General features: G+C 49.5%; 1 protein-coding gene and 1 long non-coding RNA gene across 7 annotated transcripts in view; one reads left to right on the forward strand and one right to left on the reverse strand.

Annotated features, from left to right (window-relative positions):
* Positions 1–1726: 1726 nt before the first annotated feature.
* The window catches only part of GATA3 (GATA binding protein 3), a 30035-nt gene continuing 5907 nt past the window's right edge, over positions 1727–25854 (reverse strand). Inside the window, exons 1-6 of one of the 6 annotated variants that reach the window (XM_055808791.1) lie at positions 22587–22806; positions 21408–22003; positions 18359–18895; positions 15223–15365; positions 9599–9724; positions 1727–3391 (exon numbers count right to left, since the gene is read on the reverse strand). In XM_055808791.1, the coding sequence (XP_055664766.1) occupies positions 3107–3391; positions 9599–9724; positions 15223–15365; positions 18359–18895; positions 21408–21648 (1332 nt within the window). In that variant the 5' untranslated portion in view covers positions 21649–22003; positions 22587–22806 and the 3' untranslated portion in view covers positions 1727–3106. Of the gene's footprint in view, positions 3392–9598; positions 9725–15222; positions 15369–18358; positions 18899–21407; positions 22004–22173; positions 22249–22586; positions 22807–25854 lie in introns of those variants that run through there. The other 5 variants (XM_055808789.1, XM_055808790.1, XM_055808787.1 and 2 more) reach the window with 5 other exon arrangements.
* LOC129784785 (uncharacterized) lies at positions 22289–24724 on the forward strand. Its single transcript, XR_008747867.1, has 2 exons — positions 22289–22354; positions 22744–24724. It is a non-coding gene; the product is annotated as an uncharacterized LOC129784785 (long non-coding RNA).

The raw sequence follows: 25854 nt of genomic DNA on the forward strand, positions 1-25854 counted from the left end.
GAAGAAGGTGTTTCCAGTTTTTAGGAAAAAAAATAGAGCAAGAAACTCAGGAGCTGCTTCCCTCTAAAGCAAATGGAAAGAGAAAAACACAATAATGGATGAGCGCAAAATTCTGCCGTGCGAATCCTCCTCTAATTTTCACCATTGCTGAGGTCCTGGAACCAATCTTAGTTCAACTGCAATCTGTTGATGAGCAAAAGGAGTGAAAGGTTGTAGCATCATGAATTAAAAAATAATAATCTCTCAAGCTTAACATCAGCAAAGATGATTATTTCCTTTGATTTGTTAGACTAATTGAAAATAGCCTTATAGCTCACAGATGATTAATTAGGAGCCAACAAGATCTCCATTTGCATCTTAGTAATTCTTCATTCTGTTTTATTTCAACATTTAGTCTTTATGCTTAAAATATTCATTGAGAAAGCAGAAAGGTGATTAACATAAGATTTTAAATGTATGCCATTTGTTCTGACTTTTTTTACACATTTTTGTCAACAGAGAAAAAAGGAAAGAATATACAACATTACAAACCGATTACTGCCTGTTCCGCTTACATCTGCTAAATCCTCCGTTATGGTAGACATAGTTTAACTAGGTTCATTTTGAAGCAGGGCAGAAAAAAACCCAATTAAAGGTCAATCCTCTTCCCCTCCTCCCCCATTCCCAAATCAAATGACTACTTGACCTCTGTATAATCACCCTGAAAGTTTCAAAGTGGTCTTTCTTACATGAAACATCCTTACTCATGTGAGCCGTCCTGCAGAAGAAGATTAGGCCATGCCACTGTTACCCCCTCCAGTTATCACTCAAGAGAAATGGGTTCAAAATAGCATCTGACAGATATGGTGATATTTTTCCTAAAAGGCAGGAGTGTACATATTTCTGGGTGAAAGAACTCAGTTATTTCATCCCACATTAAAAGGAAAAAAAAAATCATTTGCAGGTCACATCTGTTGAGGTTTTTACATTTGGGTGTTGTTTTTTGTGTTTGGGGTTTTTAAGCACTTTCTCACAGCCTTGGCAGCCTCTGTCTTACCATGTCATGCTTAAATCCCCAGCATATGGAGGGGGGCAATAAGTTTAACCCTTCATTTGGAAAGTAAATGCCCAGCCCTTATGATAGTATGAAGAAGCTGGAAGACTAAATACTGAAGACTAAAAGGAGGACCGATTCCTAAGGATTAAACCATCAGAAATCAAATCATAAGAGCCAAAATTTGCTAGTAACAACAATACTATTAATACAAATTGCATTATTTTGAAGAAATGTCTTGCGGGAAGGCTGACGGCCTTTGAATTTTGGGGAACTGTCCTCTGTCTACCATCAAATCCAGCCTTTTGTAACAAGTTCTGCTCAGTCCTCCAAGCATAGGGATGGGGTCTGGTCCATCTTGATCTCACATCAAGATCTGAACTGTGGACCATCAAATGATATCCCTGAGTACCCGACAGCACAGAGCAGAAAGCGCTTTTCCAGCTCCTGCCGAGAGTCTCAACTAGTACTGCCCAAAAAGTAGCCAGGATCGTAAGGACCCTGCCTTACCAGTGCACTTATCCCGATCCTAAATTGTTCTCAACACAGGTGACAACCACGGTGGCCATGGCTGACTGAGACCAAAAGGGACCCTTCCCACATGGGAGCCAGACGTCAGGCAGGGACAGCGGTTGGGCTGCAATCTGAGGGACAGGGAGCACACACAGGACAGTGGGGTTATACTAACATGCATTCCATTTATTTTTGAGGGTTTGGTTTTTTTCCTTTGTTCTGTGTTGGTTTTTTTTATCAAGCCACTGCAAACACTGCTTTGACTGTCAGCATGAGTGCAGAGACACACATTCCCATACCAGGGGTAACTACATAATGAAGACCATAAAAAAAATCTGCAAAAAAATTAATAAAGAAACATATTCCCTTTCACACCCCCAATCACAAAACACTTTTAAGTCAACAGAATTTAATCTAGTTTATTCTCAAAAAAAAAAAAAAAAGGAGGAAAAAATATGAAAACAAAACAAAAAAAAGCAGGTCTTATCACTAGCAGTAAATAAATTTGTACAACCATTCAATCTGTATAATAGGATGAAATAAATCTACATCTTTCTTATTTTGGTGCGTTGAATTATACATACAAACAACAATTACAGGAACTTGTTCACAATGCATATAGACCTGGAGAATGGCTATCTGAAAACCCCTTGTTGGCAATGTCCGCATGTTAACACTGATTGCCTGACACCATTGGTACTTCCTATGTAAAAGGCCCATGGCCCGAAATGAATGATCTCCCCTACAGGTTTTATTTATTTAGTTATTTAGTTAGTTAGTTAGTTAGTTAATGCATCATCAAAACCGTTCTAGCCAGCCCCCTCCCCCTCCCCGGAAACAAAAAAAAAGAAACCGAAAAAAAAAACCAACCAAAAAAACCAAAATAAAAATAAAATAAAAGGAGAAGACATGACTGGCAGTTGGTCCATTTGTTTGTAAGACCGCGTTTCCTCTTGGTCTGCATTGTTTGTTTTTCTGGTTTTTAAATTGTCCTCCCGTCCTCTTTTTTTTCTTTTCCTTTAAAAAAAAACTCTTTGAGTCCTTCATGCCTTTTTCTTTACAGCTCTCCAGATGCAATAAAGTCTTCCTCAAATGTACAGTATTTCTTACAATATAAGTTATATGCAATGTTCAGCATTTTTTATTTTATTTTATTATTTTTTTCACAGCACTAGAGATCCTGTCCAATAGGGAATGCAAGTTCTGAATGGCTTATTCACAAATGGTATCCAGATTCAGTGGGTAAGAATACATAGACGCCATAGTGAGTTCCTTTAAAAAGTGGCAAACATCACTTTTTTAAAACTTTTTTTTTACATTTTTCTCTTTTTTTTCTTTTTTTTCCTTTTTTGTGCTTTTTGTAGTTTTTTTCTGGGTTTTTTTTTATTTTTTCTCTCTTACGCCTTCAAATAATATTTTTATTTAATTTTTTTGAATTCTTTTTTTCCCCCTCCCATTCAATTCGGGACGTCAGACCCATAACCACACGCCTGCAAAAATGCAAGTATATAAAGTAAAATCTCATTTTGAGACTGTAAGCATTCAGCAGGGAGTCTTTTGCTAACCCATGGCAGTGACCATACTGGAAGGGTGGTGAGGTCCGAAGGAGAGGCTGGATGGAGGATGCATCGGTGTCGGTGTAGTCAGCATGTGGCTGGAGTGACTGAAAGGTGAAATGTGGCTGATGGAGGACATATGTCTGGAGAGGGCGGCGGGGTTAAAGGAGCTGCTCTTGGGAAAGTCTTCAAGGTTGTCATGGACCTTTTTGCACTTTTTGGATTTGCTAGACATTTTTCGATTTCTGGTCTGAATTCCTTCTTTCTTCATAGTCAGGGGTCTGTTAATCTAAACAAAAATCAATTATTTTTTTTGTGCTTCCATCCCTTCTCCCCAAATCACTGTGGGATTTGTGTACCCCATGCCCAGCAGTCCTGGAGATGTGCCCAGGACCAGCCGAACAGCCACCAGTCCCCCTCCTCCCCTTGCACACCCCGCATGCCACGGCTACACAACCTCTCCCCCCCATCCCCAAATTCAGATCCCACCAGGAAATCCCAAGTTCAGTTGAAACTTCTGAAGACGAGATGACAGAAAATTGCTGGCAGAACTGCACAGGAGCAAAACATACCCGAATAACTTGCAGCCACTGAAAAATTTCAACTATCTGCACATTAGGTAATTGCACCGTGTTTAGGAATGAAACCAATCATTATCACCTTGAAATATTCCCCACAGACACCATCTCACCCTGAGGCCTCCTGACTGATCTAAAACCATTAGCGGCAAGAGCTGCTGGGATTTCAGTGCTACAAGGGGTCTCAAACTTTCACAGCAGCTTTAGGGAGCTGTACAAATTATTCACAAAAGGGACAGGTATTTGTATTATTTTTCCTCTTTTGAAAGATTTTGCTCTGAGCATCCTTTCAGGTTTACTTTAGCCAATCTGATTTTACTTCTAAAGCCTTCCAGGGTTTTGGAGGAGCCTGAAACAGGTATCTGTGTTGCCCAGCAGAGCATTTTCTACCTGCATGCAGACATATCTGTAGGAAAGTTAAGCATTAAATTCTCCTGCATGGATATACACAGCAGCAGTGACCACCCGTACACCCATCGGGGTTAGGAAACGGTAGCAAAAAGGTCTTCTGGACCTCCTGTAAGAAACTCTTATTACTGCATGGAGAGTCAGCGTTACAGCATGCATGGGCACGGGTGTCATGAAAACCCCAAAGACCACCTTGGGAAGGGATTTATGCATCCAATATCCTTAAACATCCTTAAAAATTTGGACTTGGGAGTCTAGATGGGGTGTTATATAGGTCTTTGCACTGGCTCCTCTGCAGAATTTCACCCATACAAGAAGGCAGGAGAGCCCAGCAAACCACCGCAGGGCTGAATACCACTTTTCATGATAAATGTGGGCAACCAACAGTGCTGATGAATATACTTCAAAAGGGAGAAAAGGTGGAGGAAATGGATCTGCTGTCTGCCAGGAACTGCTGTCTCAGCCCCAGTGAAGGACAATAGAAAGATCTTCCTGCAAGGGTCCTGAGCAGATCTTCACCCATAAGATCTTAGATCAGCTCAAGGGACAGCACACTCCCTTCTTCCTGATCACAGCAAAGTTTCACTTGTTGCTCATCAGCCACTGTCAGGCACTGTCTGGTGCCTTTCCCAGCAGCATAGGAATCATTCATGGATTTCTCTCCCCAGGGAGGCAGGGATACAATAGCTCCCTCTTACAGGCAGGGACAGAGGCAGGGGGAGAGCAAGGACCAGGCTCATCTGCTTTGGTTTAGGCATCCCAAAGTTTGTCATCCCAGTATGAATTAGTGACCCCAAGTTCTCTGTACTAGCAGTGATGGGAAAATCCATCTCATCCTAAAAATGGGCAAACAAAAGGCTGATTCCTCCACCTCTGGATAAAGGGAGCCGGAGGGAGCAGCCCCGCTTGCCAGCAGCTGAGGGTAGGAAGGAGGAATCTGCCCATGTGCAGCCCAACAACAGCCCTGAGGCAGCAACAGGCAAAAACCTCAAATGTCATGTGTTTTAAATACAACATCACCCACCTCCCTGGCTTCCTGTCCTCCCTGAGGGAACAGGGATACACATACAAGAAAGGCCTTTTGCTCCAGCTGGATGGCTGGGATGGGAGATCTTTGCCTGGCTTGTTTTAGGTCAGCTAGCAGGGATGTATTGCCTGGGTTCAAAGCCAGGAGGAAGCCCCAAGTTGAGCCCCACCAGATAATGGTGCTAGAGGAGACCTGGAAGTCTCAACCAGATGAATCCAGCTTAGATTTGGGGAGGCACACATGAGCCCCAGCCTCCCCAGCTCCTAATAAGGATTTGCATCGTGACACAAAGACTCAGGGGCAGCCAGAATTGATTTCCAGGGGAAGCAGCTCAGGAGCTGGTGGTGGCAAAGTGACACTAGCCTGGTGCTGGGACCCGGACAGTACTGGCTCTTGGAGCAAGCACAGGGTCCTGATCCTGTGTTGCTTGGTGTCATGTCCTGTAGGACAGTGACCGCTTCCCCAAAGCAACGTCTCTCATGTTTCACTCAATTGCTGAGGACAGATCGGTGCAGGCCAGGATTTGATGTGAAACTTAAGAATGGGAATACCAGTTTCACTCAGGATGGTGACAAAGTCATGGCCAACCCCTGCAACTGGGGTCAGAGATGCCATCCAAGCTGTTAGCTGGACACATCATCCTGGTGTACCTGGTCTCACCCTCCTAGCAGGTATCTGACCCAAGTGCCAAACAGATAAGGACTCAGATAAGCATCAAGAGGACTGAGACCAGCACAGCAACAGCAGCGAGCTGGGAAATTTTTCCAGTGGCTTCAGAGGCCAGACACAGCAGAGTTAAAGTGGTCCCCAAAACACCAAAACCATTGACACATCTCTGTTTCTGGGGTAGAGAAACAAGCCCCCGGAGGGAAGACCTTCTCCATGAAAATTCATTGTGATCAAAATGACAAACACATGCTAAATTAAAATTAAACCAGCCCAACACATGTATATGAAATTCATTAATTTCAGATGGAGCCAATTAATTATGGGCATGAATTATGTTCTTTGTTTTAACATATGCAAAATACTGACTGCTCTGCTCTTGGGATGCATAGCCCTGCTTTTGGATATTCTGAAAGAGGCCTTTTTTGAGGACTTTTCCCAAAAACAACGGCAATTCGCTCATTTCTATGGGTACATGCCAGTCTGCCATGCACCTCCAGCAAGGTACACTCCCACCCATCCCTGAAGGGAGTGAAGGCTCATCCTGCTCCTAAGGACTGAAATAACAAGGATGAGAACTTCACATTCAACAGATCAAATCCAGGGGATAGTCTTAAATGTTATAGGTCTGATTTTGCTCTGACTGAAGACAATGGGATTTTGCCATTGACCTCAATAAGGTCCTGTCACTGAAGCGGATTTATCCTTCAGACATAGTCATTACAATGTTGGGTTAATCTTCCAGGCTGGCTGCATCTTAGAAAGCACTCTGGGATGCCACAGGATGAAAGGCACGGTATCAATGTGAAATATTAGTCATTGTTAATACTGGTGTTAATGGAGCCGGCTCTTGTTGAAGTCAGTGGGAGAAATGCCAGCAGCTTCACTAAATGCACCCCAAGACTATTATGATTATTGCTTATATCCTACTGACAAATGGGTTTGCTTAAGCTGTGGGAATCAACAGTAAAACAAACTGATATAGCCCCATGAAAAAAACAGCCCCATGGAAAAAAAAAAAAACGGGGCAAGCTTCATCTTCAGATCAATCCATTAAAATACCCCAATGATCTGAAAGTCCAAGAAAAAGTCAATAAACCCAAAGAAAAGACAAAAGGGGGAGGGGGGGGGGGGGCAGGGGGAGGGATAAAAAGGTAGCCAGGAATTTGCTACACCCTAGTCTGAAACAGGGTTAAGGCGTCTTCCAAGCATCCAAAGATTTTCCACTGGCATTGACCCAACATCTGTGCAGACACTCAGCTGCTTGGGAGGGACATGCTACGATGAGCCTCTCCATTTCTGACACCTCTCCTGATGGAGAACTGATGCAGACAAGATACACACAGGGAGTGAGACTACAGCCTACACAAACAGGCAAACGAACCAGACCAATTTGCACCAGCCAAGGACCTTTGCCCACCTGTCACCCCTAAAACTTCCTCCCTGCCTTGAGCTGGTGAAAGGACGATGTTGATGCCATTCACCAGGCAGTTAGCCCAGCTCCCTAGGTCCTGCCTCCCAGCAGCCAAAAAGAGAAGGCATCTCCATGAAGCTACCCCCACCTTACCACTGGTCACAAAAAACTTGTATTTGGCTTTTGAAGCACTATGTGGCCTTCACAGTCACAGTCTCTAAAGCCAGCTGGGATGCAAAATAATGCTCCGATGCTCAGTTGTCATGGGTCCTTAAAGCTGAGGGTGGTACATTCAAGGACCATCAGCTGCGATGTTCCCTGTTTCTCGCCACAGTCATAGCTAAGCATCATCTTAAAAAAAAGTTTAAAAAAAACACAAAAGATCTGGCCACTCATAGCCAGATTTTAGTATCTTTGCCTAGTTATATTGCTGCACAGAGTATCTCAGTCCTCTAGGGGTTTCATTTAAGCAGGTCCTGTTAATGGAGTTGCTCATAAGGCAAGATACTACTTGAATTTGGTAAGTAGCTGTGCTGAGCTTTTAAGCAGCTGTCGGTGTTTTTAATGAATAGGAAAACGTTTCCAATGTGCTCAAGGCCTGCCTCATGTCACCAATTTCACAGCTGGATCAGAGTTTCCCTAAACAGTAGATCTAGGGGTCAATTCAGGCCAACAAGGCTCACAATGTCAGTGTGAAAAAGAAAAGGATGTGCTCTTGCAGGCACATTTCTGGAGAGGCTTGGCACCCAGACACCATTCTAGATGCCTTAGGGGGGATTCCTCCAGCCAGACACCTACAGTGCAGGTGGACACATCTGAACTCATCATCCTGCCACCTTTTGTAGTGATGGGGAGAAACCACACTGTCTTCAAGGGTACAAATCATCTCATCCAAACACAGGCATCTCCATCATGTCCAGCCCATGGCACCTGAGAAGAGCTCGTTTTCTTCAAAGGGCTTTGCTGGGATACAGGGGGAGCAGCTGAGGTATAGGTCTCCCAAGCTACGTGATGTAAGTCCTACCACTGGTGGCTACAAAGCCAAAATGAAAACATTGCACAGGCATAGACTCCTCCAGTGAAGCTGGCTGACCTTGCTCCCTTCTTGCCATGGAAATAGCAAACAGAATATTTTCTTGTGGTATTCTGAGAGCTTTCACTCTGTGTCCAACCTCTTTGTTTGCAGTGATCACACTGAGAGTTTGATGACAAGATTTGTTTGCTACATAGTGCTCAAAACGTGCTGAGACGCCTGCCCACTAAAGGGTAAACACATTTTCCCTTTTTTTCTAGAGAGATGCCTCTCACGAAACAGGTGAAAAATTAGCCTGGTTGGTGGGGTTTTTTTCTACTTAACCCAAACTTGTTTACTCATCCCAAGAAACCAAAGAGCTTGAAATAAGAAATGGAAGGGACTGAGACACCACAAGGGTTGGGTGCCCCATGAAACCCGAGCTGTCTTTGATGTGTTTGCGTGGGTGGACAGAAGGGCAAAACATAGCCCAAGATTTCCAAACCAAACATAAAGCAAGCGACCACTAGGAGAAAAAAAAAAGTGATATCAAAGCAGAGAAATTGAAAGTCTTTCCCTTCTTCTGGCATAATAGTTATTCTAATGCCACATGTGGAATTAGAGTAACAGGAGTAGCCTTAAGACTCCTTTATTAGCAGTGTTATTCTGTAGAAGACTTCAGATCCCTTTAGGTCTTTCCCTGGGGCACATATCCCTGGTTCCTGCAAGCTGGCTTTGCATGGAGATATTAGATTAAATCTGCCAGCCATTTCATTTCATTTCTCCTTCCCTTCCATGACAGATGCTTTAAAATTCACATCACAGGTTGAGCAGACTCTGCAACCCACTAACTAAATCAAGACTTTTTTGGTTTAGGAATTGCTTGCGTCAACCAGGGCAAACACAAGACCTAAATAAATCATCTTCGGGGACGGGTGGAGGGACAGGACAAAGGCAGCCACAAACCCAAGAAAGGTCTAAATAGTTGCTGGCACATTTTGCTTTTTTTTCCAGAGCTTGTATTTGCTGGAGGAACCAAGCTACGCATAGAAGGGGTATCGGCTTGCAGGGCCATGTGTTGTCTTTTCCAACACACTGAGCCCAATCAGCAGCAGATAATGTCTTTCTGTGTTGATCCACCCCTCCTTTTTTAGCTTAGGCATGGGAAAGCTCTGACATTACCCGTGGACAGCCCTGTTTTATACCTCCCCAAGCTGGACTGACTACATTTGAGGGGATGTCGACTCATCGCTCCAGCCCCCAAGTTCCCCAAAGGGATAAAGGAGGTCTCAGCACCACCTGAGACTGGAAACCCCTGAAGTCAAGGAAGAGTTTGGACCATCGAGCACTGAAACCGAGGGCCGGTTATTGAGTGTTACAGTCACACTTACATTGTGCAGCTTGTAGTAGAGCCCGCAGGCGTTACAGACGGGATCGCCGTTGGCATTTCTCCTCCACAGGGTGGTAGTGGTGGTCTGACAGTTGGCACAGGACGTGCCAGCCCTCCTGGCTGCAGACTGCGGGAAGGAGGGGAGAGACAGGGGAAGGGAAGGAGAGAAAAACACCCATGTTAAAAAAGAAAAAAAAGATGCAATCAGCAAAATTTCTGAGAAAGAAAACATCAGCCCTGCAAGACTGACGCACATCGGCAGAGGCCTCCAGAAACTGGCTTGTGAGAACAAATAATAATTGTGAAAAAAATCCCCGAGGTACTTTAATCCCAAATTATATGTGAACTGAATCAGGTGCCAAAGGGCATCCTAAAAGTGAGTGCTAAACCTCTGATAGAACTCATCAAAATTAGCAGCGCTGGCACAGCCCATTCCAGAGGGGAAAATACTATTTAAATGCCAACATGTCTTTCCATCTCAATTCTCTCAGACCCCCCAGGGGTCTAATTCTGCAGTCAGGGCCTGAACCAAAAATTGCTGGAGTCAACGGCGTGAGTCACGCCGGCTCCAGCAAGCGCCAGGTGAGACCCACGCTAAGCTTGGTGGGCAGCTGCTCACCGGGTCCAACCGCAAGCACAGCCCAGTCCCGTAAATTCAGCTCAGCTTCAAAGGATACAGGCTCCAGATCGGAAATAACACTGTGGCAAAGAGCAAGAATCCCAACTTTTTAATTACACCTTTTTGCAGCCTAAACCTTCATGTTTATTTAAGGATTGGTAATGAGCTTGAAAGAAGAATTTACCATTTCATAAAGGGGAAGGAACAAGAAAAAAAGTCTATGTGTCAAGGTGTATACAGAAGCTTTCTTAGCTGTGATAATGATTTAGCAATGTTGCTCTTTTTTCACATGCATGAATTCGTGCTTCTCATTTATAAACTGTAACCTTAGCAAACAAATTGTCCTTCTGCCACTGAAGGAGGAAAAGGAGTTTGCAAGCTTCTATGTGAATGCATATGCATGTTTGCGTGTGTGCAAGTGCCTACAGCTCCTAAAAAAAAAGACCTTTAGATCCCCGTCCTATCTCTTCTTCATCAATGTGACACAGTCCCAGAGCTCTGATTTCATCCCGATGCATTGCTTTCAATGGGACTGCTCATGTGCTTAAAGTTAAAACATGTGCTTAAGCGATTTGCCAGATCATAGCAATGCTTGGCACCTTGCAGAACTGAGCCTTTAATGCTCTCTTTTGTGCTCTTACTGTTTCAAATTTACCCCTCACCCCACACAGCCGCACATTGTAGCACATCCAACATTTAAAAAAAAAAAAACAAAAACCCAACAAAAACACATCTTTGGATATCGTACAACAAACCCAAAATGCAAACATGGACACTGGCACAGCACTAGCGTTAATACCAACTCTTGTTAGGTCATGTTGCAATTTTAATCATAATTGAATGCGGCGTAGGTGGAGAGAGGACGGGTTGGTTTTGTTTTAGATAGAGTAGGGGTGGGTTTTTTCATTTAATTAGACAAAAAGGGCTGTCTAAAAAATAAATAATACGATGCTTGTGAGCATTAGGAAGCATCACAGGGCATCTGATCTGACAGCGAGGGGCTCTCACGAGCTGCCCGTGGGGACAGTTCCATTTTGCCTGACCATAAACCATGCTGGAATGAGCAGATCTCAAGCCCGAGGAGGCCTTGAGCTGACTTCTGCACACTGGTGACAAGCAGGAGCTGGGAACCGCACATGGGTCTTTGGTTGCAAAAGTGCCAGCGCTGGCAGAGGTTGAAGCATCCCACCAGGAGCAACAGAGCCCTGAAGAGATGTGTGCGTACACTCCTCGGTCCTGCTCTCCTCCAGACCCTGCCACGGCCCCAGATTTGGTTCCCGACAAAATCAGCCCAATAAGACACACGCTTCAAAAGCAACACAGACACAACCACATGCAGAGCTGGACTCTTGACGAGACCAGAGGGACAAGTCTGCGGTTCCTGTCCCCCCCGGCTCCCCACAGCCAGCATGGGTGGCTCAGAGGCTGGACTGAGTCTCTCGGTGGCAGCTTTGCCTTTATCAGACCCAAAAATCAAGCCTAAGGAAATTTCTAAAAACCAATGATATTTGACTCAGCCCACACAGGGGAAACATCCCCTTTGAAGATATTTGGGGTTTCTACACAGCACTCATCGCAATTTCTCTACAGCAAGTGCATTTAAAAGACATGTCTGGTCACCACCTTGCTGCCTTCAAACTCTGACATTAAATAAGCGAATAAATCACAACATCCACTGTCTTCTCTAAAACCTTTTCCATCGGCCGTGTTTCCCCTACAAAAATTCAGCATCATTAGCTGAATATTTTAAACTCTGTGCTCTTTCAGTCCCAAGCTGTACCTTTCATGCTGTACCAGCTTCTACTGGAGACACCGACAGTGGGCAGGAAACAATGAATAATAACGCTCTTGTAAAAGCTCCCAGCAATGGCATCCACTGACGCTAATCGCCGACCTGAGCCTGGCCATGTAAGTAATGGGATGACTAATAGGATGCTCCGTATCATCTGTAGGACCAGACCCCATGGCCCAGTTGCCTATGAGCGAGGGCACAACTTCAGAAATCCTGGCAGTCATGAGGAGATGGAACTGAGGATGGTGCAGGAGGTACAAAGCACCGATAAAGGCAATTAAGGGACATTTTCAGTGTCTGGATTTACACGGGGTAGGCGCAAAGCTGCAAGCATCAGCTTCCTGAAATAAGACTGCGTATGCATGGGCCTCCCGAGAAATTAGCTATAATCCTTCCAAAATCAGCACGGCTGGACATGGGAATGGAGAGCTCTACATCCACATGGGCAGGGAATGGAAGAAAATCCAAAGGAAGTTTTTCTTTCAGCAACAGCAGTAACAGGACTGCTGCTGGCTTCAGTGGGGACAGGAATGGTCTCTAAGAGGGCTGTAGACCTTTTAAGTAGAGTGGTGGTGGGGTGGTACCACCTGCCTGATCCTGAGCCCCCTGCCAACATCTCCAGATCTTCCCTCTTCCCCTCAAGACGAAGCAGAGCTGTCTGAGCCCCCTCAGCCGGCAAGGCTCCATCCATCTACCCTAAACAAAGCCCTCGCAAAGACACTCCTTGCACTTAATAAGGCTTGGGCTGGTTTCTCAGCATCTGAAGGGGTTTTTTTGCCTTCTCTCTTCCACCCATAAGAGTCTTTTCATTAGTTTCAGCGTGCCTGAGATCAGAGCCTCCAAAACCAGCCCAAGGTCACACATGAAACTTGTGGCAGAAGGAGAGGAGTGCACACAGGATCCCCACCCCGAGCCTCCACACACATGCCGCCTTCCACAGCCCACTCGCCTTCACAAGTCAGGAAAGATCAAGTCAAGCCACAGGCACACACACCTCTACATCTATGCACACAAAAGGCAAATGCAGGCCCAGCTTTGGTGCCTTCTGATTTTTTTTTTTTTTTGGAGGTTAGCAAGGGAAATAAATATAGATGCAAACAGCATCAGAAATGTTTCTCTTTTTTTTTTTTCCCCAGGCGGTGCAGGAAAAAAAAATACAGAAAAATCAAAAGTTCCCATTTAGCAAAGGCCACATTCAAAGAACAGGAACTTTTTGTAACTTAAACTAAAATGCCCAGGATTTGAGTGATTATGCAAGACTAATTTTCCTTCTTTCATTCCTTCTCTTATTTTTTTCCCCCAAGAATGACCTTTTACAATGTATTTATTTATACAGTTCATTTTACATGTGCTGGGCTGAGGGTGACTCGGGACATTCTTTCATGGTTCCATCAGACACTTTTTGAAAGCTCTCCCCCCTGCTTTCCAGCCGCTTTCCTATTCTGCCTCCCCCTCCGCTTGTTTGGATACGCTCAAGCTCCTGTGTGTTTGGGCTAGGGAAACGGAGCTGTTGTTTAGGAGTTATCTCCAGGGCCCAGATATCCGGCAGATTTTTCCTAGGAAGTTAACTTTACACATAAAGAGAGAACGAGGGGGGGGGGAAAATAAAACAGAAAACGAGGGGCGTGTGTTCAAGGTGGAAGGGTCAGGGCAGGAGGAGAAGAGTACAAGAGAGCTGCCCCAAAAAATAAAAATCCCAGATTGTACTTCCCTCCCTAGAAAGCCTTTCCATTTTTTTCTAACAAGGCTATGAAAGATGAGGGAGACCAACATTCTCCTGTAAGGGAAAAGCCTGTACAGGAAGGCACAGAGAGGTTTTGCCTGTGGGAAGTTTCGGTGTAGAGGAGCAAACCCACAACTTCCCCAAAACCCGCACGGCCAGACAAAGCCAATGCCACTGCCCCTCGCAGCGTAACCCCTCCTGGGCCGTATCCTGTAAGTGCTTCCCAGTGCCTGTGGGAGTAAAGCCAGTCCAATTCTGCAGGCATCTCACAGGTGAGGAAGCTGAATCCACACCCAAGAGTTGCCAGCCCAAGGCCGTGAGCACCTTCACAGGGAACACAAGGCCAATGAACTGCCTTTCTCCTGCCTGCAGGATCCGGCCATGCTGGGAATGAGCCTCATGAAACTGGCTGGATCCATCCATCAGCTCTGAAACTCTGCAGAGAGGTGAGAGCTACTTTTCCTCTGCATTTTGAGCAGCCCCCAGGAGCCTGTCCACAGCTTTAATCCTAATGAAATCAAACTAACTTCAATTCAAAACACTCAATAACTTCCCAAGCAGGGAACATATTTTTTTTCCCCCACTTGATATATTTTTTCCCCTTGTGGTTTGCCTGATTATTTGCCAAATATACTTCAATGCATTTATTAGCCATGCCCACAACTTCCAGACCTTTTTGTGGCTTGTAGGGAAATTCACAAATGGATCGCTGGGGATGGTGTAACGTATTGACGGTACCGTGAGGCTTGCAACTATCATTTCAAATATTTACCCATGCATTTCATCTTCCTCCAACTTGCGCACCCCTGGGCACATGCCCAGCTTTGTGCACTCCACAGGCTTTGTCATCCCCTACGTTGTATCCTTGCTCACACCAGCTCAGAGGAGAATGACACAATTTGAGAGCCACACGGCTTAGGTACAAACAACCACACCACATTCAAGTGGCACCAGGACCACCAGCCAAGCGTTCTGCAGGACCAAGGTGCAGCTGATGCCCCAGTGGCACCCGATACCCAGCTTGGGTCCTCCCTCCACCACATTGCCAGCGAAGGGGCATGGAGATGCACTTGGGATGGGGAGGGCAGCAGTGTGGAGAGCCCAGGAGAAATCCTGTGCTCCTGATAATCTCTTTGGTCACTAGGAAATGATTACTCTGCCCTTAGCCCCTGGAAAGAACCACCATCCTTGGGTCACCATCCAGAAGCACTATGTGGAGGCATCTGCCTCATTGTGACCTGTAAGAAAGCTCAGTTCTGGTTTGCCAGAAGCCCTGGATCTTGGTTCTTTAACTTGTTTTGCAGTTCGTAAGAGAACCAGACAACTGAGGCCCGTAGCAGCTGGGAGCACCTCTCCGAGCATCCCCCCTCCCAGCCCTCTTACACAGTAGGCACCCGGTTTCAGAGCTGGCTGAGCTTCCCTGTTCATCCTGAGCTGCAGACAAGAAGCAAAAGTTTCAGAAGAAAAAAAAAATAAAAAAAGGTGACTTACCAGCCTTCTCTTGGGTTTGATCAGGGGCCGGTTCTGCCCGTTCATTTTGTGATAGAGTCCACAGGCGTTACACAAATAGTGCCCGGTGCCGTCTCTTCTCCACAAAGGGGTTGAGGTAGCCCCACAATTTACACACTCCCTGCCTTCTGGAAACAAGAGAGCACATAGTTCACTTAAGGAAAGAGGACGTGAAAGGGTCTGGGGAAGGCCTCCCCAAAAAAAAAAGAAAAAACAACCCCCCAAGAGACCCTGTCATGCCAGACCCTGCCAGTCCTCTCCAAGCTCAGGATGGCCAAGCAAGGGCCCAAGGTCATGGCTGAGAGACATCCCTGGCACAGGGATGAGGGGAGCCTGATGTGGCCTGATCCTGCCCCCCTCCCCAACACCACCTCACAGACAGCATCAGGCCCATGTCCCAGCAGCAGGAAAGAGGGATGATGACAGGCCAAACTGCACAGTGACTTGAGAGTCTTGCCAAAGAAGCTCTCACCCCTCTAGCAGGTCCCTCCAAATTGTCAGCCTTTGGGGGGGATGAAAATTTCCCCTCATCTCTGGGTGAAGGGCTTCTACAGCCCTCCAGACTGCACATTGTCCTGTGGACCAAACACATTTTGCCAGGCTTTGCAAGGAGCCCCCAACCCTACCCCAAGATGGATGGAAACCAAATGTAAGTCCACGTTCATGTTCCCCTTTGTGATGTGTATGAGGGCCCCAGCATCACGCCTGGAGCACTGCTCCAGCTCCCAGGGGGTTGCATGAGCCTGGAGGGCCTCCTCCTTGGACCTCAGGGCAAACTACATGAACGATCCCCAGAATAATGACAGATCAACAATTAAAACACATCCCCAGCCCCTCCAATACACAACCACTCTGCCAATATCGATTGATTTGCAATCAAGCTTCCACCACCCAACTACAGAAACCTCTCTGGTTTCCCCAGCTCATCTGCCAGCCTGATGGTTCATCCCTGATATTTGGGATCCCAAACAGCCCCAAGCCTGCCTGAGCTCCAGTTAAGGTCTTTCCCTCCTTCTCCTTTTTGGCACCTCTCTACCCTCTCCCCAGTTATTGAGGGGGGGATCTCCCCCAGCCCACCAGCTCCCAGCTTGGAGAAGGGAACTGGGGTGAGGTGGGGTATGGGCATGTCTCTCAGCTACTTTCAGAGAGTTGAGTGTTTTTTTGTTGGGGGGTTGGGTTGGGGAGGGGGGGGGGGGGAAGTGTCTTGCACCTGATGACACTCCTAGCCCAGCTGAGAACAGCAGAAGACCTCAGTCGGCCAAAGCAGAGCACAGAGCTGGCTCCCCGCTGCCCCAGCCCGTGCTGCATTCGAGCAAGAGGCATCCGCGCCCTAACCACAAACGGCAACCGTTTTTCCAGAGCCTTTGCACCAAACCCCTTTCCTCTCACCCCCCCAACGAAAAAAAAAATTAAAAAATAAATTAAAATACATTTGCAGCGGTTTCTCCTTCTTTCATCCTGCAAAAACACCCCCTCCCTCTTTTTCCTCCAGCACTAAACCCTCTTTGTCTGTGAGCTTCCCAGCTTGTAGAAATCAACTTAAAAAAAAAAAAAAAAAAAAAGGTGTTGCTGCCGGGGTTGGTTTATCACGAACCGCAGATGTCTCTCTAGAAGGTAAAGTAACAGAAAGTGGCAAAAGGAAAACAAGAGGCGGGGTGGGGGGGGTGGGGGGCAGGACGGTTTGAAAATACCGCGCAGCCGGTGCCCCGGCGGGAGCTGCGGCTCAGCAGGCGGCCGGGGGAGCACAGCACCGGTCGGCCGGTACCGGGGGGGCAGCACAGCGGCCCCTGCCCCGGCACAGCACCCGGGCCGCACCGGGGAGCTGCTCCCGTTAATACCCGCGTCGTTTTGTTCCCCTCCGGTTAAACGGGGCAGCCGCTCGGGGGCTGTTTGAGTCTCCGTCCCTCTCTTTTGTTTCACTCCATCTCTCTCTCTCTCCTGCTTTCATGTACAAAACATACAGGTCTGGGTTTTTTTGTCACTCTAACCGCATCCGGACTCTATTAAAGTTCCTGGCGCTGGATAAACAATGCAACTGTCGCGTGCAGCAGTCTGAAAATAATTGGATTAGCTCAAACATATCAGCTAAATAGAGACAGTCCCTGCTCAGACAGACAGAGTAAATGTCACCCTGGAAAAACCCTGAAAACTGATCTCATTCATGCCAGGCAACCCTGCAGCAGCCTCCTCGGGGAAAAGAAAAAAAAAAAAAGAAAAAAAAAAAAGAAAAAAGAGAAAAGAAAAAGAAAAAAGTTTTGACTAATCGCCCTTTCCTCCGCGCACGCACACACAAACGCACCCCTCGGCTCACAGCTCACACGGTGCCCCTCGGTGCACACCAATGTCCAAGCCCGGAGCGCTGAGCCGCCCGAGCCGCGCATCCCCTCCAACTCCGCGGGTGCGCCCGGCGCCGGGACCTCCGCTCCCCCCCAGCGGGATGCCTGGGGTCTGCTGTTGGGGGTGGTCAAAGACCCTGGCAGGGAGTTGAATGTGACTGGGGGTGGTGGAAGAGCCTGGCCCGGAGCTGGATGGGGCTGGGGGCTGCGTGGGCGAGCCCTCCCACCGCCGCAGGGAAAACCCTCCCCGCATCTCCGGGAGCCGCATGGGAAGAGGCCCTGGGAAGAGCGAAGCAGAGGGCAGGCGGGGGAAGTTGGCCGGGATTTAGTACCATTATTAAAATGCAGAGAGATACACTAATGTTGCGGTTCCCTCGGTTTCGCTTCCTCCTTAGGCGCCGCAGCTGAGCGCACCGTAGGGGGGCGGGGGGGGGGGGGGGGGCGGGGGGGGAGTCGCCCCCGGGCAGGAGCCCTGCGGCAGCGCGGGGACGTTTGGACTCCTGGGCTGGCCTGTCTGGGGCTGGACCCCCAGCCAGAGCTGGGCAGGGTGGAGCTGGGTTATAAACCCATCAGGGCAACCTGTGGGGAGGGTAAAGTGGTGTCCCCCTCACCGAGGAGGGACTCCAGCCCTCTTGCTTTCATCACACGGCTGCCTGCGCGCATCCCGCTGCATGCGGGGAGGGGAGGGGGCCGTAGCCCTGTGTCTTTGCCCCTCGCTCCCCCCCTGCCCCTCCAGAGCTTCCTCTCCCGAGCAACGGGGATGAAGAAGCCAAAAGCCCTACCTGTGCTTGACCGTGCTTTCGGTCGCGATTTACACCCAAACCCCGTAGGCGATCCTCCTAAGAGGCTACTGGGGGGAAAAAGTCCAGAGCCATATTCTGGGACATACGGTGGGTAGGTAGTGATGGGGTGATGAGCGGAGGAGGTGGCTCCTCCTAAAGAGGCCATGCTGCTCCGAGAGTGAGAGGACTCCAGCTTCATGGTGTCGGCCAGGGACACCTGGTATTTGATGCATTCCTTCTCGTCCTGCCGGGTGGAGCCGGTGGAGCCGGGGGTAGAAATGGACGGATCCGGGGACACATCTTTAGGAGGGGTCGGCGGGAAGGTGAAAAGGTGCGGGCTGGAGTGGCCGGCAGATAAAGTGGAAGAGGAGGCGGGTGGGTAGACGGAGAGGGGTCCCGGCGAGCTGTGATGGATGGAAGTCTTGGAGAAAGGGCTGAGGTTCCAGGGGGAAGCGCTGTGGTGGCTGCTCAGCGCCTTGCTGCCATCCAGCCAGGGCAGCGAGCCGTGCAGCAGCGGGGGCCGGCACACCTGGCTCCCTGCTTGGAGAAAGCACAGCGAAACGCCGTCACACTCCCTGTACCACCTTGGCAAGACCCCCTCAGGGGTGCCGGGCTGTACCCCCCTCCCCTCCTTCCCCAAGGGCTCAGTTGCAAGGGGGCAAGCAAGCAAAATTCCGTCTGATGCAAAACCCCGCTTCCCTGGAAAAATTCAAATGTAAAAGCTACGGGAGTCTGATGTGGCAGCCCCGCTCCCGCTCTGGAACGGGGCTTCGGGTCGGGACCCCCCCGGCCAGGGGTGCCTGTGCAAACTGGCGAGCCCTGCTTCACTCTCTCTCTTTTCCAGACAACCCCACGCGGACTTTGAAGCGAAGATCCTGCATGAAATTGCCAAGACCCGGCTGCAGAAATATTTTTTTTTTTCTTAGCTGCAAAATAATTTTGCAAAGGCAGCTTGGGCTATAAACTCTGGGAATACTCTGGCCAAACGAAGAAGACCAGAAGATGCCCACAGACACGGTAATAACCTTTCCAACAGAGCTGATAAACTTTGCAAACCACCCAGTTTGTCTTTTTTTTCTTTCGTGAGGCTGCACACAAATGTTAGATGGCTTTTTCATGGAGATATGGCACACGCAGTACCAAGTGTCTCAAAAGAAACTCTTCATCCCCTTCTTATGACAAAAGACCCTTCACTTGTATTTTAAAATACAGATCAGCACACGGGGGGGGGGGGGGGGGATGCCCACTAGATGTACGCAGTCAAACCCTTTTTTCTTTGGTTATAAATGTTCTTAAGGGATGGTACCTAATATTTTAAATTAATCCCTGCCCCAGCTGAAAAAAAAAAAAAAAAAAAAAAAGACAAATATACTCAAAGAACCAAATCTGCCCAAATTCACAGCAATCTGAGCAAATCGCTATAAGCTGGAAAACACAGTTATTCAACTGGAAGAGAGCAAGTTTGTGCCTGCTAATAAAGTCCTGGAAATGCATTGACATCTAGGGAGTTTGTTAACCTCTGTAGGTATCGTGCTACAGGAGCAGAGATGCAAACACAGATCTATAGAGCCACAGATAGTTAAAGGGCTGGGGCAGGGTGGACGTGTATGTTTACATGGGAGCTTGTGCGTGTCTAGAAAATCTCCAAGCTCGTTTTCACCATATCAGACATTTGTGAACAATACTGAAAGTAACTGCTCGAAAGGAAGGGAAGGTGGGTAATACGAATAGAAAGGGTCAAGATTCATTATCTTCTCCAGGAAGTAGCATAGTAAATAATATTCAGGCTAGATCAGAGAGACCGCATTTCCACTTTCTGCTGATATATTGGGAAAAAAAAAAAAAAAAAAGAAATGAAAAGAAAGACAGGACAAAGGCTGCTGATCCTTAGAAATAATTGTTTTAAAGGGACTAATAGCAGAACAATGCAGTTACTGAGCGGAGCCTAATGCAGACTCGCATTCAACAAGTAGCTAAGGGCTGGGAGCAGCCCCCTGAACCCGGCTCAGCTCCAGCTCCACTCGTTTGTCCTGTTCCTTTGCCTTGATTCTGGGGTGATTTCCACTGCAAACCTGGGGTATTTAGATTTCGCCATGACAGAGGTCACTGTCCGGCTTCACAAATCACCATCTGGGGTTTTTCCCTCCTTTTTTCATTTTTCTCTTTTCCCTATTTTTTTTAACCATATTTGTAAACTCCAGCTATAAATACCGGATCTCCCCGATTCTTCATAAAAGATGGCACCAAAGCACCCATCCCTCCATGGACCTGGGCCCCACTCGCCCCAGTATTTCACCTCCTTTCTAAAAGTGTGACCCAGGAACAAAATTCACATTGTGGATCATTACCTTCCTGCAGGACCCTCAGGAAAAGGCACCAGGTCAGATACTTAATTACACTAAGGGATTTTTTCTTTTTCTTTATTTTTCTTTCTTTCTTTCTTATTTTTAACACACGCCATGGTGCGGCCCTGGGTGCATGTGCAAAACTTTCAACCCAAGCCTAACAAGTTCAGCAAGTGCGAATGAAATAGCCCAAGCGTGAGGACGGCAGGGTCATTTTCACACCCCTGCTCTCCAGTTTGCTTTTCGTCTTCAGACCAGCTTAATAGTGCAAAAACTAACTACCACATTAAACCGCCCCCCCCAACAGTTAACCTAATTAAAGCGGGGTGCAACACCTAAAGCGAAAGAAAGAGGGGAAGAGGAAGAAAACAAGAGAAGGATGAAAGGGAAAGAGAAGGCAAGTGAGAGAGAGGGGGAAAGGGAGAGAGAAGGGAGAGAAAGAAAGAGAAAAGCATCTAATGAAAGAAAGAGGGAAAGAAAAGGGGGAAAGAAGGACAGAGAAAAAAGAAAGATTTTTAAAAATAATAAAGAATAAAAAAAAAGAATTAAAGGAAGGAAGCCTGGATTTTTATGTATTTGCAATAAGCCAATCCCCAAATCCACCCGTGACGTAGTTTCCCCGCCGGCAGGAGGGGTCTGTCCGACGGCAGCCGGGCCTCCGGGGGTCGGGGCCGCCTGGGGTCGGGGCCGCCGGGGGCACTCACCGTGGTGGGCCGTGGGGTATCGCTGCACGGTGGCTCTCACGGAGTTGCCGTAATACGGAGGGACGGGATTGCCTTGTCCGTCGATATTAAAAAGTACATCCACTTCCTCGGCGAGAGGGTACTGCGTGGGGTCCATGTAGGTATGGCCGAGCGTGGGGTGATGCGAGTCCGGGTGCTGCCCGTTGAGCACGGCCGGGTGGTGGTGGCTCACCCACCGCGGCTGGTCCGTGGAGACCTCCATCTTCCGCGCCCGCTGCTCCGCCGCTGCTCTTCCTCCTCCTCCTCAGCAAGGCGCGGAGGGCTTGAGATAGGAGGGGGAGACGATGCTGGAATTATGCGGGGGGCGGGGGGGGGGGAGTGCTCGGCGAGTTTGGGGATGTTTCTGGTTAGGTTTGGTTTAAAGTGGAGGGAGGGGGGTTATGGTGATAAACGATCGATTCAAAAAAAAAAAAAAGAGGGGGAAAAAAGGAAAAAATAATATAATAAAAAAGGAAAAAAGGGAAAACAAACTCGGGGGGGCGGGGGGGAAATCTCTACGAAGTGAGATCCCCTCGGTATCTTCCGCTCTTTTGCAGATGTTTCTCTTCTTTGATCACCTGTAACGAGAAAGAGGAAAGGGAAGGAGCAGAGAGAGAGAGAGAGAGGCAGAGAGAGAAACGTGCTTGAGAAGTTCTGAACTTTAGCACCTGACTTTTTAGGCAGGAGAAAACCCATCCCATTCCTCGGCAGCCATCCCTGGGAAGCGCCTGCTCTGCCCTGGACCCACCTCTCCCAGCGCCTCTTTCTCTTTCGCTCTCTTCTCTCCCCAGCAGCTCTAACCGCGCTCCTGCCGCCTCAGCTCTTACTCTTGCCTTTTTTTTTTTTTTTTTTTTTTTTGTCGCCGCGGTTGTTTGTTTATTTGTTTATTTGCTCCGTTTGCACCTGAGAAGCTCCAGTGGCTTAAGCCGGTGAGAACTTGTGCCATTCGCGGCTCCGCAGCCTAGAGTCACTTTGATTGCTCATTAATTATTATGCAACCGAGAAAGAGGAGAAGAGAGTGAAAAGAGAAAGGGGGGCAAAAAATCGAGGAGGGGGGTAAAGCGATGGGGGGAGGGGGGGAGGGGAAGGAGCGAGGAGGAAAGGAGGGGGGGGAGAGGAGGGGGGGGAAGCGACAAGTTGCTAAAGAAATTCCGCACAAACCTTGGTGGAGAAGCAGTGTGTGACCCGGGAGGGATGAAGCCGAAAGTGCTTGATCAGATCAGATTGTGCTCGCTCGCTCGCCCTACTTTTTTTCCCTATTTTTTTTTCCTTCCCTCTCTTTTTTTTTCCCCCTCTTTTTTTTTTTTTTTTTTTACAGGGAAAGCATTCTTTCTGAAAGGAGCAGGATGGCGCCAGCCGGCTCAGTGCTTACAGACAGCTGTGGCGAGACGCAACTTAAGGAGGTTCCAGTGTCATAAGCCCGGGGGAGGCGGAGCCTGTCCCCGCCTGAGGAGGGGACCGGGGACAGGGACCGGCGGGGCGCACCGGCCGCCTCCGCGCTGCCCCCGCCGCGCACCCGCGGGAACCCCCTTTTACCAACTTCTTTGAATCCCCCCCCCCTTTTTTTTTTAATTCTTCCTTTTTAAAGGGGAAGATAAGTTTTCCCGCTGGTCGGAAAACTCTGCGAGTGGCCGCTCCGGGCAGCCAGGCGTGAAGGGGAGGCGGCCGGTTGTGCCGGCACCCCGGGGGTGCCAGGAGGGGCTGGAGCCCCCAGGGAGCGAGGCCGGGCCGCTGCGGGGATGTGCCGGCAGGTGCAGGACCTCCGGCCGTCTGCAATACAGCTGCCTTTACCCCGACACCGGCGGGTTTAAAGCTGCTCCGTCTCATACAGGATTTAATTCTGATTATTTTTAAGGCCATAAGCGCAGAGAAACGGCCGCGTTTGGGAATAATACGACTGGGGGGGGGGGAGGTGTTAGCTAGGGGGTTCCCTCTTCCCGCTCCACTGGAGATGCCAGCGGCGGGCAAGCAGAGGCGGGGAGACTTTGCGGCTCAGGGCAGGGGGCGAGGGAGAGGGCTGCGGCCCGGGGGCTGCGGGAGGGACCCCCGGCCCCGCCGACCCCCCGCGGGCTCCGCGCCCGCAGCGCCGCCCGCCGCCCAGCGGGGGCCGCCGCCGCCGCAGCCAATGGGGGGCGAGCAGGAACTGGGGAGCCGGCCCCGGGAGGCGCTGATTGGCTGCCCGCCCGCGCCCCGCCGGCCGGCCCGGCCGCTGCGTTGAGCCAGGGCATCCCCTAGCGGCACCGCCGGCACCACGGCTCGGCGGGGCACGGCTCGGCGGGGCTCGGCACGGCTTGGCACGGCGGGGCACGGCGCGGCACGGCACAGCGGGGCACGGCGCGGCACAGCGGGGCACGGCACTGCTCGGCTCGGCGCGGCACGGCCTGCCACCCCTCGGCGCACAGGCCAGGGGACAGACTCGGCCCCGGGGGACTGGTGGAGGGAGAGGCGGGGGGATGGAGAAAGGGAGAGGAACACAGGAAAGAAATAAAAGGGGGAGAGAGGGAAGAGGGAAAACACAGAAAGAGAGAAAAGGGAGAAAGAAGCGGGTGAGAGGTGGGGAAAAAGGCAAAAGCCTCAGAAAGGAAGGAAAGACGGGTAGAAAGACAGACGGGGTAGGAAAGGAAAAGAAAAAAGAAAGAAAAAGAAAAAAGGGAAAAGAAAAAGGGAAAGAAAAAAGAAAAAGGAGAGGAAAAAAGATAAAGAAAAGAACAAAAAAAAGGAAAAAATAAAAACAAAGGAAAAGAAAAAGAAAAGAAGAAAAAAGGAAAAGAAGAAAAAGAAAAATAGGCGTGGAAAGGAAGAAAAGAATAATAATAACAAAATAATTTAAAAAAAGAACTAGAAAAAGTCACTTACAGGATGCCTTTGCGTGCCGTCTCTCCGCACGCCGGCCACAGAGCGTCTACCCGGGTGCGGGAGGAAACTCTCTCAGGAGGTTTTATACACGGGGGGGTCTAATTAAAACCCGGGGCCCCGCAGTCGCGGCCGCGCCGCTGCCGTTGCCTCGCCGGGGCGGTCTCCGGCCGGGCCAGCGCCGCTCCCGCGGCGGGCAGGGCTCGGCCCGTCGGTATTCCCCCGGCCGTTCCCGCGGACGGCGCAGCTCAGCCCGGCCCGGTGCTCCCGGCCCTTGCGCCTGCTTTAAGCCCGATTTTCAGCCGCCTGTGCAGCCCATCCGCCGCTGGGCGTGGGGACAGCGCGGTACCGCTGAGGTCTGGTGTTTCACGGTGGCGATGCACAGATATAGATTTATTTTAATAACGTCAAAAAATAAAGTCTGGGGCAGGTATAAAACCGGAGAAGCAGCCGTGCGTTGGGGTCGGTGCAGCCCAGCCGCGGGAGGAGCGGGAAGGGCGGGGGCAACAAGCCGGGATGGGGATGGCAGGTCTGACACACACCACCCCCCCCGGACCGTCCGGGGGAGGCAGCGGCGGGGCCGGGCTCGGCGCGCCCCCCCCCCCCCCCCTTCCCCCGCCCAGCCTCGCCGACGCCGCCGGGGCCGAGCGGCGAGCCCCGCCGCCCGGGGGGAGCCGGGCACCGCTCCCGGCAGCCCATTAGGAGGATGGGGGGAAGGGGGAAGTCAGGGGTGGGGGGAGATGCTCATAGCCCTCCCCGAGCCGGGATCTTTACTCGCCCCTGGAAACCTCGTGTCTCCTCTCCCCTCCACTCAGTTCGTCAGCAGCCGCTTTGCCTGCAGCTTTTTTTTTTTTTTAGGGTGCCCCCCACTTTCCCTACTGTAGTTACTGGGGTGCTCAGGTCAGGGAGGGGATGGACACCGGCGCGATCTCTCCTGATGCGTTTGCCAGGATGCCCCGCCGGCTCCCTCCACACCGGGAGGTACCCCGGACCCCCGGCGGTACGGCGGGGGGCTGCGAGGTGCCCCAGCACCGCGGGTGGATCACCTACTCCTTGCTGGGGGGGGTCTTTGAGATGAGGAGGACAGTAAAGAGGAGCATCGCATGCGAAGCGTTTATTTGCAAGAGGGAGCAGAAACTTTCCGTCCCCACCCGCTTTAAGCGTTTTATGGACGTGAGGATGAAGAGTCTGCCCGGGATTTGGTCCTTTAACCCCCCCTTCCCAAATTTCCCCAGACTCCAAGCAGACCCTGCGGGCGGGAGTGGTCTCCAACACTTGGAAAAAGTCACTTTAAAAAGAAATCTCTTTTAACATCGCTGGGGGATGAGGGGATGTCTCAGTGCCGAGCTGGGATCTTAGGGCAGGTGAGCTGAAATTCCAAACACACTTCCCCCCCCGCCCCCCAACCCCAGCAGTTACAGCCATGGGATCACAGGAGGGGAATTTCCGTCTAGAGGTCACAAAATTGCTAAGCCATCGAGAAAACGTGCCTTTCCCCTGGGCCGGGGTAGGGGGAAACCGCTCTCCTTCAGCTGGTCGGAGGGCACGGAATGTTTAATGCAGAATAAAATGAATA

Source organism: Falco peregrinus, chromosome 6 (assembly GCF_023634155.1).
Source record: "Falco peregrinus isolate bFalPer1 chromosome 6, bFalPer1.pri, whole genome shotgun sequence".
Classification (NCBI taxonomy): domain Eukaryota; kingdom Metazoa; phylum Chordata; class Aves; order Falconiformes; family Falconidae; genus Falco; species Falco peregrinus.